This window comes from Hylobates moloch, unplaced genomic scaffold (genome assembly GCF_009828535.3).
Source record: "Hylobates moloch isolate HMO894 unplaced genomic scaffold, HMol_V3 SCAFFOLD_10, whole genome shotgun sequence".
Lineage (NCBI taxonomy): Eukaryota > Metazoa > Chordata > Mammalia > Primates > Hylobatidae > Hylobates > Hylobates moloch.
Window position 1 is genome coordinate 77,675,414 of NW_026652285.1, and position 20,238 is coordinate 77,695,651.

Consider the following 20,238-nt stretch of genomic DNA (forward strand, 5'->3'; position numbering starts at 1 on the left):
GCTAGCCAGTTTTCTCAGCACCATTTATTAAATAGGGAATCCTTTCCCCATTTCTTGTTTTTGTCAGGTTTGTCAAAGATCAGATGGTTGTAGATGTGTGGTATTATTTCTGAGGGCTCTGTTCTGTTCCATTGGTCTATATCTCTGTTTTGGTACCAGTACCATGCTGTTTTGGTTACTGTAGCCTTGTAGTATAGTTTGAAGTCAGATAGCGTGATGCCTCCAGCTTTGTTCTTTTGGCTTAGGATTGTCTTGGCAATGTGGGCTCTTTTTTGTTTCCATATGAACTTTAAAGTAGTTTTTTCCAATTATGTGAAGAAAGTCATTGGTAGTTTGATGGGGATGGCATTAAATCTATAAATTACCTTGGGCAGTATGGCCATTTTCACGATATTGATTCTTCCTATCCATGAGCATGGAATGTTTTTCCATTTCTTTGTGCACTCTTTTATTTCATTGAGCAGTGGTTTGTAGTTCTCCTTGAAGAGGTCCTTCACATCCCTTGTAAGTTGGATTCCTAGGTATTTTATTCTCTTTGCAGCAATTGTGAATGGGAGTTCACTCATGATTTGGCTGTCTGTTTGTCTATTATTGGTGTATAGGAATGCTTGTGATTTTTGCACATTGATTTTGTATCCTGAGACTTTGCTGAAGTTGCTTATCAGCTTAAGGAGATTTTGGGCTGAGACAATGGGGTTTTCTAAATATGCAATCATGTCATCTGCAAACTGGGACAATTTGACTTCCTCTTTTCCTAACTGAATACCCTTTATTTCCTTCTCCTGCCTGATTGCCCTGGCCAGAACTTCCAACACTAGGCTGAATAGGAGTGGTGAGAGAGGGCATCCCTGTCTTGTGCCAGTTTTCAAATGGAATGCTTCCAGTTTTTGCTCATTCAGTATGATATTGGCTGTGGGTTTGTCATAAACAGCTCTTATTATTTTGAGATACGTCCCATCAATACCTAATTTATTGAGAGTTTTTAGCATGAAGGGCTGTTGAATTTTGTCAAAGGCCTTTTCTGCATCTATTGAGATAATCATGTGGTTTTTGTCTTTGGTTCTGTTTATATGCTGGATTACGTTTATTGATTTACGTATGTTGAACCAGCCTAAGCAAAGCAGTTTTATCTTTCACAAAGTCATTCACATTTATGATAAGTAATAGAACATGGGAAGTGCATCTGGATATTGGGATTTGCATTTTCGTCAGGAGTCCTTCTTAAAGAATTATAAAAGAGTTCTTATTGTTAACATGGTAGGGAAGAAAACAGTGGATTTTACTGTTAACAGAGGGGTATTAGATTTTTATAGTCTCAGGCCATATCTCATTATCAAAACCAAAAGCATAAGTGGGAAGTCAGTTGGTGCTTTGTATGCTTCCCTCGGTTGTCAAAGTTAGCATCAGTAATGATAGGTAATATCTTTTGCCTAGATTAAGCCAATTAAGTTTCTCAATTTCTGCAGCCCTGAGTTCCCTCTCTTGGGTGCGGCTTCAGTTGGTTCTGCTACCATCAAGACCTCCTCTGGCCTCTGTGGTTCTAAAATAATTGTGATTTAGTCTTTCCATTTCCTCTCAGCTGAAATATGACAGTTATCTGTTTGAGAATGATTGATGTGCATATGTGTAGCATTTTGCCTTTGAAATGGAAATTTTAAAATCACTGAAGTTCTAGTTTGATTTGAAATCTGACAGATTTTTTTTGTCTTTTCTTAGGTATGGTGTGGTGGACTTTCTTTGAGTACTGGGATGCAGGTTCCAAGTGCTGTGAGAACACTTCAGAAAAGTGAAAATGGAATGACTGGTTCAGCTAGCAGCCTGAACAATGTTGTTACTCAATAGTGTCTACTCAGATATGTTTACCCTCCCTCTTGATGGGGTGGCCTTTTCTGTGCAGTTACTAATCACAGGAATTTGTGAGTAGTGAAAATCAGGTTTGCTGTGTTCTGCTTTGAGGCCTGGAATCTGTTATCATTAAACACCTAGTACGAAGCATTTGCAGGAACCTACTGTGCAGTATCATAGAAGCAAGCAGATACCAAGCAAAGAACTGATGATTGAAGGGTAAATGGTGGAAAAGGCAGTGTTTAACATAAAAACTCATTTTTGTATTTCTGGGATTACTTTGACTCTTCTAATGTTTAATTACATATGGTAACCCTAAGGCCTGGGGAGAAAAGCTTTTAAATCTAGCCTTCTTTCTTCTGTACTTTGTCTTTTTAAAATCTCATTACTATCTATTATTTAGCTCTAACACAGAAGCTTTAAAAACACATAGTCCTCTAAGGTTTTCTAAAAATTGAAATCATATGTCGGGAATGGTAAAAAGGTTTTCAAATGGTTTATTTTTCCTCTTTTATAAATAAGTTTTACAAAGTTATCCTCTTTTGTTTATTGACTAGATTGTATATAATTTTCTTGTTTCCAAAATATTGTGATAAGAAATTTCTAGACACAACAGCTTAAAATCACCCAAATTTCAGTTTTTTACCTACTGCACTAACAATGGCAAGGGGGGTATTCTTTATATGTTGCCTCGTTTAACTACAGTTCTTTTCATTCCATCACTTTAGGTGATGAGTAAGATTTTTAAAAGCCTTATATTTTTTGATTTTACTGTCTAGTTGAATCCTACCTTTAATAGTTGTGTTTGGTAAAATTCCCACTTGGATGTGGCAGTGATAATAATTATGCTGATTTTTAACATCTCTAATAGGAATGAAAGTTTATTAAAGTTACATAGAGGATTGAAAAACATACATCACTCAATTTTTATCTAAGAAGGATAGGTTATAAAGGGAGATACCTAAATACTCAAATAATGTATGTATTCTTTTTCATAACATATGGAATGCTTTAAGCAATTGTTTTGGAAAAAGTCTGCGTATCTTTGACTTAATTGGCACATGAGTTTTTCAAGCAGCCATTCATTCAGAGGTTTGTTTTCTCTCAGTCCTTTTGCTACATTCACTTTCTTTTCAAATAAATGTCAATTATTACAAAAATTGACATAGATATCTTTCCCAAACTTGGGGTAAAACCCATGGTTAAGTAGAACATAACTATTCTTAAAAACTCAATTATAATTTGTAACTCACATCCTTTGAGCTAAACTAAGTTAAAATTACAGTATTTAATAATTCTTTGGGCATTTTTAAGAGGTCTGAATTTGTATTTTTCTTAATTTTTGAAACTTTTCATTTCTCTTGTTGACTTTTTTTCATTCTCATTTAAAATATATTGTGGTATGATAACCAACCTTCTTCCAAGGAGTGACCATTACTGCCTACATTTGAGTTGCTTTCTACTTAGAGACTTGTGTAATAGCATTAATAGTAGCTCATTCTCTCTAAAAACTTACTGCTTACTGATAGGATGTTTTGTTCCCTTGATAAAACAAATGTAAATGAGGAATTTTATTTGAATTGGAATATTGTTTTTCCAGAGGACATTCAATCTGCATTATTATCTGATGACATGTTGGTAATTTTAAAGACTGCAAGGCAGTTTAGAGAATGAAGTAAACCAATAGATACTCTTGATTCTCCAAAGAAATATAATTTTGGTTTTTGTTCCTCAGAGAGAGTTTGAAAGAAATTTTCAGATGTTCTGTTCCCTATAGAGGGCCTATTCCAGGATCTAAATAAATGGGAATTTATAATTCCCTTCATAGACTCAAACTTGAAAGCAGAAATTTTTAGTAGTTGAGTTGCTTTAAGTGAATTTTAGCAAATATGACACAGAAAAGGTCAGATGCTGTTGTATAAAATTTTTTACTACTATGTCTTATATAATTCTTTCTTCTCATTAATTCAGTGCCTTTTTCCTCTAAGCATACTCTTGGTCCATGCCCCATGCAGTGTCAACTGATGTTTAAGCTACAGAGCATTGTTATAGTGGTGAGGGCCCTCTGTTGCAGGGGCATGGGGAAATGCATATATGAATCGGGCTGGAGGAGTGTACATGATTCTTGTGTTCATGTTCTCATTTGAAACTCTTCACATAAAATTTTCTAATATTCATTTGGAAAACCTCTCCACTGGAGAGGTTTCATCTCTGAGAGGTTTTATAGTAATAGTGTAAGTTCAGTAAATCCACAGTCCAAATTCTCATCATATGTATTACTTGATATTAAATTTTCAATTATTACTTCAAAATAAGATTCTGAGGATTTCTTCTTACTGGACTTCTTAAAGGTCTCTAAAATTAAAGAACAAAATGTGGTTTCTTTGTTTAAGATGTTTTTAGCTTATTTGTTGTTAAGTTAAACTGGAGAAAGTTTGTCATCCTCATTTTCAAACTGAAAACTAATCAAATATAGTGCCTATTTAGTCTCAAAATAAGGTAACTATTAACTTGATTATAATATATAATATTCTCAATTACATTTGAATTTAAAAATACTGAGCTCTTGCTCAATACATTGTAAAAAGTATTCAATCCTTTGAAACATCTTTTGTTGCTTATTTAGTTTTTGTTTCCACAGGTCAAACATGATTGCTTTCTATAAAAGAAATGCTTGAGAGGTTGACTATAATGGATATATCACAGGTGTAAAACAGTTGTTTTATACAAACATGCATTTAGTATGGCATTCTCTTTTAGCAGCTGAATTCCAAACCAGTTTTATTAAGTTGGATATAGAAATGAAGGAAGCTGCCTTAAGCACTTTAGAAAAAGAATTTTTTTACAATTCATTTTGACTCTCATGGCTGACCACGTCATTATGTCTTTAAATTTTGGTAAATATGTAGATACCAAGCATTAATAACTAATGCACACAGAAATTTAATATACAGCAATTCTTTGAATGTTCCAGGTGTAGGTAAACTAACTGAAAGTATTAAGGACATGCCTGTCTATACATGGGTTTCATTGATGGCATCTGTATCATCTTGACAAATCGTGAACTGCTGCTGTACAGCTAGACTTTGCCCATTTACTCAGTTCTGCAAACAGTAACTTTTTCCTATGTTATGAAAAGAGACATATTGGCTTGCTTTAATTTACTTATTTATGAAATTAAAGCGTGAATAATATGTATAATTTGAATTTTTTGTGACTGATCCTTGGCGGTATAAATGATAAAAGTAAATGGAATGGAATCTTTTAATTAGGCTAAGATAATGCTATTTCATAACTTATGTAGAATGATTTTTATCTATATACTTTGTCCATAAAATTATAATTGTTTATGTAATTTTATTGTTTCTTATGGAAACAATTGGAAAAGTATATGGAAAATGATTATTTCAAAGAATATTTATTTAAAGAGGAAAGTGTAGACTTCTTACTATAAAATATGTGATTCCAGGCTTAAGAAATTGATTATATTTTAAAATAATTATTTTTTTAAAAACGTAATTTGTTTTTAAAAGATCAGTCTCCACTCATTGGCTAATTCATACAGCAAATATTTGAGTGTTTGTGATATGGCAGTAAAAATATGATTACTTTGTATGTACATTAACCAGAACCAGTGAAGTTTGATGGACTGTGCATATAGTTTTGCAGCTTTTGAGTAGTGTGACAAGAGTTTGCCTCTTAAAAATGTTTTGCTAATGTCAGAAGTTTAAAATGTGTTATAGTTTGCTAAAAAAAAAATCAAATTAACTGCATATAAAATGGTTCACTTTTATATAGTCACATGTAATGGGTCTGAAAAAGTTTCTTCTTTGATTGTGTAGTTACTCTAGATACATTCTTTTAGGGAAGTGTATGGTCAACATAAATTTACTCAGTATACAGATAACCACAAAGTTGTTATTTTTAACCAAAAGATACATTTCATAATGTTGGCACTGGAGTATTATAAGAGATCATGAATGTTTCCTTAATTATCATGGCAAGATTACCTCACATTCAGTATAGTTTAGTTTTGTGTCTATCTGACAGTATGCATGTTCTGCAATTATTTGTGATCCTGATATGTTACATATAATAGCTTTGTTATCTGGAGTATTTGATTAACCTAAACAGTTTAAGCATTTTGAATTAGTTGGAGTTTAAATGGATTACATTTGGTGTATATTGTCTTCATTTGGATTTAAATGGATTACATTTGGTGTATATTGTTGGATATGCCATATCAAAGTTAGCACTGACTTATAAATAAATAGCAGAATTTGCCAGAGTACACTTTTCTCTTCAGATGACCCAATTATTAAATAAAAGAATATTTGTTATTTCTGGGTCAATATAAGGTACTGATTTCTGATGCATAATCACTTAAGCTATGTGAGTTTAAACTGGTATCTTTTCTTAGTGGTACCCATTCAATGTAAGCTGGTCCATGGGAATGGACATGTAGAGGATTTCACAGAATGTAGAGCAGAAGGCAGGTGAATGTGTTTGCTTTGGCTTGGAGCTTATTAAGTTTTGACTAGGGTTAAAATAAGTCAAATAGTAAGTGGTAGAACACATTTTTGTTAGTATTGGAACTTTCTGGAGAACATAAGGGCCATGAGAATGCATAATTTTTTTTAACATTTCCTATATATCGAAGGCACCAAAGCACTGAGTCTAATTTACCTATTAAGGGAGACTCTTTAAAATCAACTTTATAACTAATTCATACTATAAGACAGATAATAGCTAAAGTTTTGGAATAATTTATATTAAAAGCCACAAGTCTTAAAAATCCCTGGATATGATATAAAAAGGATTTTGGCTTCTTTTTTGAAGTATTTAAAATTAATCACCTTAGCTCTACCATATACTAGATCTGTGACTGCTACACAAATTGCTTATCATCTTTGGGTCTCTATTGCCTTATTTATAAAATAAGTGTAAGTTGTTCAGCCTACCTCACAGGGCTGTTGTGAGGAAATAAAATGAAATGGAGTATGTGAAATTGCTTCAGCAACAGCAAAGTGCTATGTAAATGTAAAGTGTTCTTTTTAGCTAATAATGGATTTAAGTGTTTGGATAATTCGAGATGCATTTACTTTGATAAAGCGTGTGCTTAAAGTGGTATCACCAGTGATTTCAAACATGATTTAAAAAAAATAAAACCCCAATTAAAATGCTCTTTAATATTCATTTAATTTGTGCATGACTTGTGGCCTTTTTGTATTTTCTCAAGCCTATTACTCTAGAGCTGTAAAAGCTCTTGCACAGCATTGTTGTGTCAGTGTAGACCAGTGGCATAAATAAATGAATTAAGCTACATTTCCATGCAAGCATTTGCACTTTGTAGTTAGGGCTGCCCAGTGCCACATGCAAAGAGTGAATTTGGTCTAAACATTTCTTTCCAAACAACCACATGGCTGGGCAGTTTGTTGTCACTGGATAAATGATATAAAATGTAACCACTGAACATTTGACAACTTTGTTGCATTGTCATTTTTTAAAAAAGATGAAGCATTTCAAAATCTTGTTAACCTGGTTATCTCTTGGTATCGCTCCTGACATATTTGTTTTGCTTTAAATTGGATTAAATGGTTTACAGGTTATCTGAATCTACAGATTTAGTATGTCTATTATCTGGACATGGTTTTGCTATGCAGTTGTGATAATAAAAATTCTAATTCCTCAGGTCTGGCCTTTAAGTTATGGCTGAAGACCTTTAATGAACTACTTATGACGCACTCAGTGCCACACAATAGTGTTTTAAGAAGCACATGGCTTCATTTTCCTTAGAAACAAGACAAAGCCTTTAAAATTTTTTTTTTCACTTTAAAATAGGGTATTCAAAGTGGAGTAACTTGTATTTTGAAATGATTTTGTGTTCTGTATAGAATGTCCCAGTTAAGATTTTACAGAAGCACCTGGAATATCTCATTAAAAATTTAAAAACTCTTTTCCTGCTCTCTTTTGCTTCATTGTTTGATTTTATTCACTTTTATTTAAGTATAAATACAATATGCTGTTGGGGATGAGAATATAAAAAAAAGTCATAGTTCCTTTGCCTAAAAAGCTTAACATTTTAGAGCACTACTGTTCAACAGAATTTTATGCAATTATGAAAAGTTATTTGTGCAGTCCAATACAGTAGTAAATGGCCATAGGCAGCTGCTGAGCACTTTATATGTGGCTACATAGAGTTGCATATTGATAATAGCCACTGTTTTGAACAGTGTACCTACAGATGGAAAATGAAACATGCTATGTTAGTAACTATAATATATAACTTATGAATTTGGTTTCTTTGGATCTTGCCACATGTTGGGTTGCATTTTGGTAGATGGTAACTAAGAGTCAGAATCAGAACCTAAACCTTTTTAAAATTCTTGTTCTAACTTGAAAACAGTTTAGAAGAAAAAAAGTCAGTGAGACTGGAGCTCCTGTAACTAAGAAGTTATGTAAGAAGAATGAAAGGAGACTAGATAGTCTTGAGTCACAGGAAGAAGAATGGACAAAGATTGATCGATAAACCACTATAGAAGATGGAGAGTGAATGGTTGCAGCATTTCTGGAGAACAATTTTAGCAATTTTAAGACTTTTAAATGCACATACTCCTTAATTTCCTTTATAAGTATTTCTCTTATATATATACACACAAAAAAGCCAATGTTCATTGCAGCATTACCATAGCTAATAGTAGCAACCTAATTATTAATTGAAGACCTACAAATTTGGATGGACTTGGAGGTAAATTCGTTTTTCGGTAGCAAGGCACAGAACTGGTTCAAAAGGCCTAAGTTGCCTCAACAAAAGAATGTGATAACAGAATTTTGAAGGCTCCCCTTTTCTAACTTGCTGCACCAGCAAACTACCATTATTAAGTAGTGGTCTTGATATTATATATTCTGCACATTCCCCTCCCCAATAAATGTTATATAGACCATTATGACAATTGGCTTAATTAGAGCCTTTTCCTTGGTATACCAGTTCATTTGTGCCTGGCTGGGAGTTATGTGGCATAAGAGCTCAGGATATTATTTGCACTCTATTTTTCTGCCCAACTTTTCCTCACTAAACCCCATTTTACACTTACACTGCATGGTATTTGTATTTATTTATTTATTTATTTTTGCACAAGGTCAGCACAAGAGCAGATGGTTAGACTGGTATTTCCATGTGATCCTACACAGCTGTTAAAGGATAGGCTGTTAATGGAAGCGTATTCATGATATTAAACAAAAAAGTCATCCAGCAATATATACAGTACGATACCACGGGTGTGTGCACACATGTATACTTGGGTAAGAGGGGACTCTGACCTGATTACGACACACTCTTGCGGTGCTTCTCTTCATGGGATGAAAAATTGAGGAGCCAAGGGATTGTGCCTACTTGGAATGCATGTTTCTTTACCCACTTCTATACTACGTTATTGAAACAGTCTTTCGTTGTCTGAGATAACACCTGCAGTTCTTGTCCTACCTCCAAGACAATTGTGGAGCACGGACACAAAGGTGAGGTTTGAGCGCATGTTTAATAAGGTGAAAGAAGAAAACTCTCTGCCAGCAGAGAGGGGGTCCTGAATGGGAGTGCCCACCATGAGGCTGGGGTCCAGAATTTTTATGGATAGAAGGGGAAGGAATGTGCTTAGTCTGCGGGCTGTCTTGGCGAATGAGTGACTTGGCTTGGCCCGGGACCAGTCAGGTGAAATGATTCATAGATGCTGCTTAGCTTGGCCCAGGACCTATCAGAAGCTGAAGTGAAGGTGTGGCCAAGGATCAATCGGGCTGAGGTGATGATACGTAGCAGCTGGACTTACAGTCCTAATAAAGGAAAGTAGAGTGCCCACCGGAACTTACCAGAGCCCACTGTGCCCAGGCCTACAAAAGGAGAATAAACTTTTCTTGGGAACCTGCTGACTATACAAAGGACAAAGGCATTTCTATGCCAGGCCTTGTTCCCTTATCTGAGTGAGCTGGAGGTTTGTGCAGGTTTTTATCCAAATGGGCCGTAGGTTTTTCCATCTGTGCAGTCATGGGCATGTCTCCAGGCACAACACCCTGTGCTAGTTCCCTTATTGGTGCCTGCAGCTTTCTTCCCAGGCTGCTTTTTATATTATCTGGGGATGAGGCACTGACTCATGGGCCAGGGGCTCTCCAGGACTCTTGTTACCTACCTAAGGTAAGCTAGCTAACCGGATCCCCACACTCTTGCTGTGCCTCTTCATGGGATGAAAAATAGAGGAGCGAAGGAACTATGCCTACTTGGAATCCATGTTCCTTTACCCACGTAATTCTATACTATGTTATCAGCCAGAACCCCAGGATTCCTTGCCTCATCAGCCTGAAGCTTGCTTCCAGGATATGTGCAGGCCTTTTGTCCAAATCCATCCTGAAAAAAGACTACTACAGACGTATATACCCCTATGGCTGGCAGTTTGTGGGAAGTACAGATGAAGCTTGGATGTGCAGACTGAGTTGTCCACATGCATGCATGATAGGTCCCTGTGGCAGGCTTAAGCTAGAAGTAAAAAGAGACCCAGGGGATCAAGAAAGGGCAGACCAACCTAGTATCACTTTCTAGTACACTTCTGAAGAATCTGCGAATAGCATATTTGAACCTAGATTTCTGTTCCTTGAGAATATATGTTAAAGTAGAAGAGTATAACATTTTATTTGTTGGTTAAAGCTCAGCTATTTAGACACTGAAAATACGTCAGGGTTGGCTTTCATTTGTATTCTTAGCCCAGACCCTACGAATGTTAGGAGTCGGCCAGCATCCTTACATGTGTGCACAGCTGAGTGGTTTATAGAACATGAATATTTACTTGTAAGAGAGGCTGTTTTTATGTATCCTTGTACCCCCCTCTTTCAACTGTATTTGCTAACCAGATTAAAGCATACTGACTGACGTTTGCCATGAACTGAGGGCTCACATTTGACCTTTCAGTATGCTTGATAAGTAACACTGCCACCAGTTGAGTTGTATATTTACCTTCAGTTATGTTTGTTCCCAAACCTGCTTATGCAGGTGGTAGTCACTGTTGTAGTCATATAAGTATGTAAACCAATTATGTAAATATATAAACCAATATAAATATGAAATGAGTATGAAAAGGTACTTATAAGAAAAGTAGGGGAACCATTAGAGATGAAGAGTTTAAAAAGTTGCAAAGTTAGTTGTGGCCAAAGTAATTGTGAGTGCTAGGGGAAGATTTTTAAAAATAAATCCCAGGACTCCAAATTTATATTCCTTCACTTGTATCTTTAAGTTCCTGGTCCATTTTACAGAAACGGAAACTAGAAATGATGGATGATGCATTATGTCTATGGTTTTGTAAGAAAAACAGTGAGATACTCTAATCAGTTGGTCCATACTTAAAATGAACTTAGTTCAAAACAGAAGATTGGCCATTGTAACGCTCTACTGAAACTGCCTTTTTAAAAAGGTTTATTCAGAACTAGATTTGTTATACACTTGAAAAGTATTTATTTCTAAGAACCTGATAATTTTTCCCTTTCCCTGTTACTTCTAATTATAATTTCCAAATATACAGAAAAGTAGAAAGCCAGTGCTTTGTGCTCATCACCTAATCAATTGTTAAAATTTTGCCATGTTTGTGCCATCTATTTTGTTTTAAAATGTCACCTGTAAGTATGCTATATGCATCCATGATGGCTTTTTAAAAACAGCCACATTCTGTTAACATTCTTAGCAAAATTAACAGTAATTCTGTACTATTATCTAATGGATCAGTCCCTACTAAAATTTCAGTTGTCTCAAAAATATCTTTTTACAGTTAGCTTGTTCAAACCAGGATCCAGACAGGGTCCACACATTGCACTCCGTTACATCTTTTAAATCTTTTACAGTAGTTCCCTCTGCTTTTAAATGCCATTTATGAAAAAAAAACTGAGGAATTTGTCTTGTAGAATGTCCCATTTTCTGAATTTAGTTGCTTCTCTATATCCTGTGTTAGATCTAGAGTTTGAGTAAATGCAGGTTCAATTTTTAGGTAAGAATCCTTCACAGGTGTGGCTGTGTACTTTCTATCACATCAGAAAGTACATAATATATGCTTGTCCCAAATTTAGTGAGATTAAGATCAGTGGGTTCAGGGTGCCAGTCTATTATGAAGTTCCCCATCAACCTTTCACCTTAATTTTATCATCTATTGATGTTGCCCTTTCGATTATTTTATTAGGAGTTGCAAAATCGTGATTGTTTTATCATTCTCCATTTATTAGCTGGAACTCTTGACAAAAGTATTTTGGTTACACTGAAATTCAGTTCATACAAGAAAGGCAGGATAAATGCTTGATGTTTTCCCTTATCAAGTTTTAGAATATTTAATCTTCCACCTGGCAACCTTCAATCACGACTGAATTTTATTTTTTAAGGAGTCATTATAAACTCAAGAATTTTTATATTTGATGTGTTTCAATCAATAGCAAGCATGTGATGCTCAAGTTTTCCCATGTCCCATCATGTTAGCACCTGTGTTAAGGATGCCATTAAGCTTTGATAACTTACTTCCTGTTGGTGTAACCTTCCACTTTTTTTATTAACCTACTGAGTACCTATCCGTTCTGAGTGCATTGGATGAGAGGACTTCAACAGTAAGCTTGTTATGTACATAGGAAATTTCTGGAAGGAAAAACAAAAAGTTGGTAAAAGTCATAACCTCTATGAAGTGAGGAAGACTTTTTCTTCCTTTTCTTTCTGTACTGATAGAATTAAAAACAAAGCTTAGAAAACAAATATATGATGGGAGTATTTTCCGTTTTGTAGAAATAAATTATAATTACAGTAACTGGTTAGTGATTTATGGTTTTCAAAAATCTGTAACAATATCTGAGCCTTAAGAACCATCTTTTGGATTACACCGTTAAAAGAACCAAAGTGGGAGGATCGGTTGAGGCCAGGAGTTCGAGACCAGCCTGGGCAAGGTGGTGAGGACGCCCTCCCCCGCCCACCCCCGCCACACCCCGCCCTGCTAGCCCTCAACGTCTCTACAAAAAAAGAAAGGAAAAAAGTTAATCAGGTCCAAAATTGTATCTAGCCTTAACCTGGAGGGCAATAGGTCGCTGAATCTTGAATGTCATAAAAGCACTTCAACTTCATGAGCAATAGTGAACGCAGCTGCTATTTTCCACTCTATCCCCTAGCTCTACTAATTGTATCCAAACCAAACTTCAGGGAGTTACGCTGAATCCCTCTAGCAAAGCACATGCACTAAAAAAATCACTTGTTTATCAAGTTCACATTTAACGGGCTTGGAAAACAGCTCAGCTGCTGCCTCCAGTTCATCGTCCGCTGTCGAAAGCGTTTGAGAACTTAAACTCTGATTGCCTCAGTGCGCTGCTGTAGTTGTCAATTAGGCAAGAGATAAAAGAGGGCTTTGGCTAAGTGGCTAGATTATAAAAGCGAGGAATCGCCAGGACTCAGTGAACTTCTGGCGGTGGGGATGCGACAAGAGTCACAGGAAAGCCGAGTCTGGGGCTGGACCCCGGGAACCTCCCAGCAGGAACCAAGTCAGCCTCCGCCGCTCAGCACTTGACGGCTGCTTTTGCAGCGGTTGCTGTGAGTGCCGTAAAGCGGAGCGGCTGCAGCTGCTGTTGAGTGAGGTAAGGTATGGGAGGCTCAGGTCGGTACCCGGGGATGGGTGGGCGTCTTCAGACGGGTACCGCTGGTGACTCGGGTGCGCTTACCGGGCATCCTTCAGCATTCTGGGCACCTGCCTACCACTTGGTGGGGAGGCCGGCCACAGGTTGAGCGCGCTCCGGGCTGAGTACTCCTCAGTCAGTCCACGAGCATCGCGTGGTAGATTTACACTTGGCCAGTCCTTCCCACACTTCTGGGCGTGTCATCAGGTAAAATCTTAATCCTGGGACAGATGAAAGTTTGGAGGACGATCGAGACTCTTGTAGTAGCCGCGTTAGGGTAGTGACCCCTGACTTCAGGTGATCCGCCCGCGTTGGCCTTCCAAAGTGCTGAGATTACAGGCGTGAGCCACTGCGCCCGGCCTGAAATTTACAATTTCTCAGTTAACATGAGGTAAGCCACATTTCTCTTGGCTTCAGTTTTCTCAGATGTGGGGAAAAAAAGGACCTAGATGATATAGCAGATTCTTTATGCTTTTGAAGATAGCACGTTTCCAGTCAGTAAAAATCAAGCTGTGAACAAATAACAAAGTGAATGACAGAGCAGTATATTAGAAATTGGGCAGATGGAAGCCCAGTAGAAAAGGCTGTGTTTGAGCTAGACTCTGAGGATGAATAGGGTTTGAACGATTGGAAACCATCTCTGTTGGGCCATGGACGAAGATTTCAAATGCAGGAATAAGCATTTCTATTTTAGCGATTCTATTTGTGGACATACGTTTAGTGAGGGTAGCGGATTTGGGAAGGCTGGCATTAAATGATGAAAGAACTCTAAGTGGAAAGGAAATGCAGGGTGTTCTGACAAGGAAGAAAAAAGGAACCCGGGGAAATGCCGAAAGAACAATACACAGGACTTGATTTCTTGGATCTGGGTGATGATATTTTTAACCTGGCTTTCTAAAAAGTAAGTTTAAGTGCTGTTGGCAAAAATGGGAATTCTGTTGAATTCCAGCATGCAATAGTGTACTGGGAATAAAGTGATTTAGATCGTAGAATGCTGATGTTGCCAATAACTAGCCTCTTGGCTGCCATTTAATTCTTCTAGACCCTATTCTCCTTAAGGTGATCTTGGGCCAGCTGATCTCTCGTCTCTAAAATCTGTAAAACTAGAGACTGTGAGGATGGAGAGCTATTTACTTTCTTCTGGATGGGGAGAGGAAGATAGTTGACAGAGAATAAAATTGTTAATTTGGGGCTGGACGTGGTGGCTCACGCCTGTAATCCCAGCACTTTGGGAGGCTGAGGCGGGTGGATCATCTGAGGCCAGGAGTTTTAGACCAGCCTGGCCAACATGGTGAAACCCTATCTCTACTAAAAATACAACGAATTAGCCGGGCGTGGTGGCGGGCGCCTGTAATCCCAGCTACTCCTGAGGCTGAGGCAGGAGAATTGCTTGAACTTGGGAGGCGGAGGTTGCAGTGAGCCAAGATCACGCCACTGCACTCCAGCCTGGGCAACAAAAGCGAAACTCTGTCTCAAAAAAAAAAAAAAAAAAAAATTGTTAATTTTGAACATGTTAAATTTGAGGTGAGGTGCAGGAAATAGAGTTGAAAATATAGGCAGATAGAGTGCATGGACTGTAATTTAAATAGTGTTTTCTCTCACAGGTGGTAGTTAAAATCTTAAGAATGGATTTGCTTTCAGGGAGAGATTGTAGAGAGAGTAACTATAGGCCATACCCATAGATAGGAGGTTGGAGAAATTATTGAAGGAGGCATGTGGATCTCAGCTAAGAGCAAGGAAGGAGTTCTTTTAAAAAAAGTTACATATAGTTGTAGATTCTCAGGGGCCCAGTGTTGTTATTAAACTCATTTAACAGCATTTACAGCAAATAATAAGCTCCTGCTTCTGGGAATTCTGGCAGAAAATAAATAATTCAAATAGATATAATCTCCACTGCCTAACTGTCTACCCAGAAGTAGTATCATTCACATATTTATTTATTCAACAAATATTTATATGTTTCAAGCAGTGCTGGTTCTAGGGATATAATGATGAGCAAGGTAGACATTGTTCTTATCCTCCCTGCATGTAAAGCCCTTAGCATCTACTTCAGTGCTTTTCAAATTTTAATGTACATATGAAACATCTGAGGATTTTATTAAAGTTTAGATTATGAATCAGCAGGTGGGGGTTGAAAATTCTGTATTACTAACAAGCTCCAATGTGATACTGATGTTCTTAGGACCATACTTTTAAGTGACAAGAACCTAGATCCTGTTTAGCAAATATGGCTGTTATTAAGCCACTACCACTATCCATCATCTGTTTCTCTTAGGATAAAATAATGTTACTTCTTATGAAAATAATATATGCTGATACAAATATTGGAACAATATAGAAAAGTATAAAGAACCATGTAAAAATCACTCCTAATTCTCCCTACCCAGAGATAACCATTATTAATATTTTTGGGAACATTCATCCAGATTTTAGATATGTACATACATTCACAATTTAAGTGTTGCACTAAGTACATGTCACACTCTAAGCCCTGTGTTTGATTCTGTTTGCTGTATGGTTTTATTAAGATAAATATCCAAGTGTCTAGAACAAAGCAATTAAGTACTTGCATTCTTGAGGGAGTCACTTAAAAATAATTTGGGGGCCGGGCACGGTGGCTCACGCCTGTAATCTCAGCACTTTGGGAGGCCAAGGCGGGTGGATCACGAGGTCAAGAGATCAAGACCATCCTGGCCAACCTGATGAAACCCTGTCTCTACTGAAAATACAAAAATTAGCCAGGCGCGGTGGCACGTGCCTGTAGTCCCAGCTACTCAGGAGGCTGAGGTAGGAGAATCACTTGAACTTGGGAGGTGGAGGTTGCAGTGAACTGAGATTGCGCCACTGCACTCCAGCCTGGTGACAGAGCAAGAATGTGTCTCAATAAACAAAAACAAAAACAGAAAAACAACAACAAAAAAAACGTTGGAAGCCGGACAGTGTCTCCTGCCTATAATCATTCCAGGTGCCCAAGAGGCTGAGGTGGGAGGATTGCTTGTGCCTAGCAGTTTGAGGCAGTAGTGAACTATGATTGTGACACTGCCCTCCAGCCTGGTGACAGAGCAAGACCCCATTTCTTAAAAAAATAAAAACTTGTGTTACTTCAAAAATGGGGAGACATTAACATAATTACATGTGGGCTCTAGTAAATGAATATTTGTCATTTCATTTAGGATGAGAGAAGAATTTTTAAAGCTTTAAAAAAACTTAGTAGTTTTTTTCTTATTACAAAATCAACTGATGTTCACGTAAGATAAATAAGGAAAAAAAATAAAAACACCTACACTCCTCCCAACCCAAAGACAATCCTTGCTGTCTTCACTTCCCTTGCTGCTAACCTGTCTTATCTAGATCTTTCATTTCAGCCACTCTCTTTCCAAAACCCTCTTACACCATAGTCATTCAAAAAGGAGTAACTATGTATTTATGATTTTTCTGGAGCATCTACTGGAGAAACTAAATTTCATTAGCTTTTTATCTTCAAGTGACAGCATGTGTAGGTAGAGGTTATATTGCAAAGGATTAAGTGCACAAATGGTAAGCAGGTAAAGAAACTTCTTAACCCTTTGCAGTCTAATGTTTACTTTCAAGCTGCTGACAGTTGTGAGGAGTTAGCAGTCAAAGGAAAAGAAATGGACAATAAGAAAGACCAACAGTATTTAGGGAAGATTTGATAGAGATTTGATAGTAGCTGTTGCTACTGGGATATTTTTGGCTTTTGAGAACAGCTGAAAAATGTTGATTTTTTTTTTTTTTGGTCTGACCTCCGAATACATTTTCAGAGGCATTTTCTCTTTATGCCTGCCAATCTGCTACCTCATCTCTCTAACTATACCTTTTCCTAATTACACTACTCTCTTTCCTCTGTAGTTCAGCGTCCTGTTTTATTTTGTTCAGGGCATATTTGAATGTCAGTTCTGTTTTAATGAATTACCTGAAGGGTTCTTCCTGTACGCTGCACAAATGAAACCAGTTCACTGAGACCGTGCTACTGCAGTAAAGAAAGAGCTTACTTAACAATGATGCTGGCTGTGCAAAGCAATTATTACTCAAATCAGTCTCGCCAAAGACTTGGTGGTTAGTTTTTCACGGATAGTTTTTAGTTTGGTGGGCAGAGGACTAGGGAATGAGGGCTGCTGGTTGGCTGGGGATGCGATCATAAGAGTGTGAAAAATGGTCCTTGTGTGCTGAGTCCACCTCTGGTTGGGGAGCCACGTGACTGATTGGGTCATGAGTCACTAGTTCACCTCTAGGTAGGGTCAGTTGGTCCAGAATGCAAAGGTCTGAAAAATATCTCAAAAGACCAAGCTTAGGTTCCATAGCCAGGGAAAATATAAATCCTGTGTCCTCTGGAAAAAAGACTGTTTATCATTTAACTACATTTTACCAGAATTCAGGTCCCTCTCATAATCCTAATCTTGTAGTCTTTCATTACTTTTACAAAGGCAGTTTAGTTTTGGAAAAGGTTACTATCATCTTTGCTTTAGGTTAAACTGTAAACTAAATTCCTCTCAAAGTTAGCTTGGCCTGCACCCAGAAATGACCAAGGACAGATTGGAGGTTAGAAACAAGATGGAATCAACTATGTCAGATTTCTCTTAGCTGTCATAATTTTGCAAAGGCAGTTTCACTCTCTGATTCATACTATCCATGCCTCACTCTTACTCCCCAGTATCCCCAGATAAGTCAGGGACCCCACAGCATAAGGATATGCCTAGGCTAGCACATATCATCTTATGAACCTAAGTTAGGTATCAGGGAAGGTTTTTGATTCCACTTCCCCCCACTCCTGCCTTCTGGATCATCTCTCTTGATATATCATTCATTCATTCAAACAAACAGACCCCTACCTAGGTGATTCTGAAAAGAGTGGGGTCTGGGGCTGGAGGAGGTGTCAGGGTAAACCAGTTACCAAAAGTCTTTCATACTAATACCTTCAAAGGACAAAAGCAAATGTAAAAGGGAAGCTGAAAGAATATGCAGTGGGGTTCCAAGATGGCCGAATAGGAACAGCTCCAGTCTATAGCTCCCAGCGTGAGCGACGCAGAAGACAAGTGATTTCTGCATTTCCAACTGAGATACCGGGTTCACCTCACTGGGGATTGTCAGACAGTGGGTGCAGGACAGTGGGTGCAGTGCACCGAGCGTGAGCTGAAGCTGGGCGAGGCATCGCCTCACCCGGGAAGTGCAAGGGGTCAGGGAATTCCCTTTCCTAGCCAAGGGAAGGGGGGACAAATGGCACCTGGAAAATCGGGTCACTCCCACCCTAATACTGTGCTTTTTTGACGGTCTTAGCAAACGGCACACCAGGAGATTATATCCCGCGCCTGGCTCGGAGGGTCCTATGCCCACAGAGCCTCACTCATTGTTAGCACAGCAGTCTGAGATTGAACTGCAACACCGCAGCGAGGCTGGGAGAGGGGAACCCGCCATTGCTGAGGCTTGAGTAGGTAAACAAAGGGGCCGGGAAGCTCGAACTGGGTGGAGCCCACCACAGCTCAAGGAGGCCTGCCTGCCTGTGTAGACTCCACCTCTGGGGGCAAGGCATAGCCGAACAAAAGGCAGCAGAAACCTCTGCAGACTTAAATGTCCCTGTCTGACAGCTTGGAAGAGAGTAGTGGTTCTCCCAGCATAGAGCTTGAGATCTGAGAACGGACAGACTGCCTCCTCAAGTGGGTCCCTGACCCTTGAGTAGCCTAACTGGGAGGTACCCCACAGTAGGGGCAGGCTGATACCTCACACGGCCGGAAACCCCTCTGAGATGAAACTTCCAGAAGAACGATCAGGCAGCAACATTTGCTGTTCAGCAGTATTCGCTGTTCTGCAGCCTCCTCTGCTGATAGCCAGGCAAACAGAGTCTGGAGTGGACCTCCAGCAAACTCCAACAGACCTGCTGCTGAGGGTCCTGACTGTTAGAAGGAAAACTAACAAAAAGGACATCCACATCAAAACCCCATCTGTATGTCACCATCATCAAAGACCAAAGGTAGATAAAACCACAAAGATGGGGAAAAAACAGAGCAGAAAAACTGAAAATTCTAAAAATCAGAGCTCCTCTCATCCTCCAAAGGAACACAGCTCCTCACGAGCAGTGGAACAAAGCTGGATGGAGAATGACTTTGACAAGTTGAGAGAAGAAGGCTTCAGATGATCAAACTTCTTCGAGCTAAAGGAGGAAGTTTGAACCCAACACGAAGTTAAAAACCTTGAAAAAAGATTAGACAAAGGGCTAACTAGAATAACCAATGCAGAGAAGTCCTTAAAGGACCTGATGGAGCTGAAAACCATAGCACGAGAACTACGTGATTAATGCACAAGCATCAGTAGCCGATTTGATCAACTGGAAGAAAGGGTATCAGTGATGGAAGATCAAATGAATGAAATGAAGTGAGAAGAGAAGTTTAGAGAAAAAAGAATAAACAGAAACAAACAAAGCCTCCAAGAAATATGGGACTATGAGAAAAGACCAAATCTACATCTGATTGGTGTACCTGAAAGTGATGAGAATGGAACCAAATTGGAAAACACTTTGCAGGATATTATCCAGGAGAACCACAACCTAGCAAGGCAGGCCAACATTCAAACTCAGGAAATACAGAGAACACCCCAAAGATACTCCTCGAGAAGAGAATTCCAAAACACATAATTGTCAGATTAACCAAAGTTGAAATGAAGGAAAAAATGTTAAGGGCAGCCAGAGAGAAAGGTCAGGTTACCCACAAAGGG

The 20,238-nt window shown here is 38.2% G+C and overlaps 2 protein-coding genes across 6 annotated transcripts in view; both read left to right on the plus strand.

Annotated features, from left to right (window-relative positions):
* FSD1L (fibronectin type III and SPRY domain containing 1 like) overlaps positions 1 to 7,802 on the plus strand; it is a 91,476-nt gene extending 83,674 nt beyond the window's left edge. For all 3 annotated transcript variants that reach the window (XM_032164783.1, XM_032164784.1, XM_058445659.1), the window contains one exon: positions 1,717 to 7,802. In XM_032164783.1, coding sequence (XP_032020674.1) covers positions 1,717 to 1,842 — 126 coding nt within the window. In that variant the 3' untranslated portion in view covers positions 1,843 to 7,802. The remainder of the gene's footprint in view (positions 1 to 1,716) is intronic.
* A 5,636-nt stretch (positions 7,803 to 13,438) lies between these two features.
* The window catches only part of FKTN (fukutin), an 87,751-nt gene continuing 80,951 nt past the window's right edge, over positions 13,439 to 20,238 (plus strand). Inside the window, exon 1 of one of the 3 annotated variants that reach the window (XM_032164785.2) lies at positions 13,439 to 13,473. The gene's annotated coding sequence lies outside the window, so the exon portion shown is untranslated. The other 2 variants (XM_032164787.2, XM_058444921.1) reach the window with 2 other exon arrangements.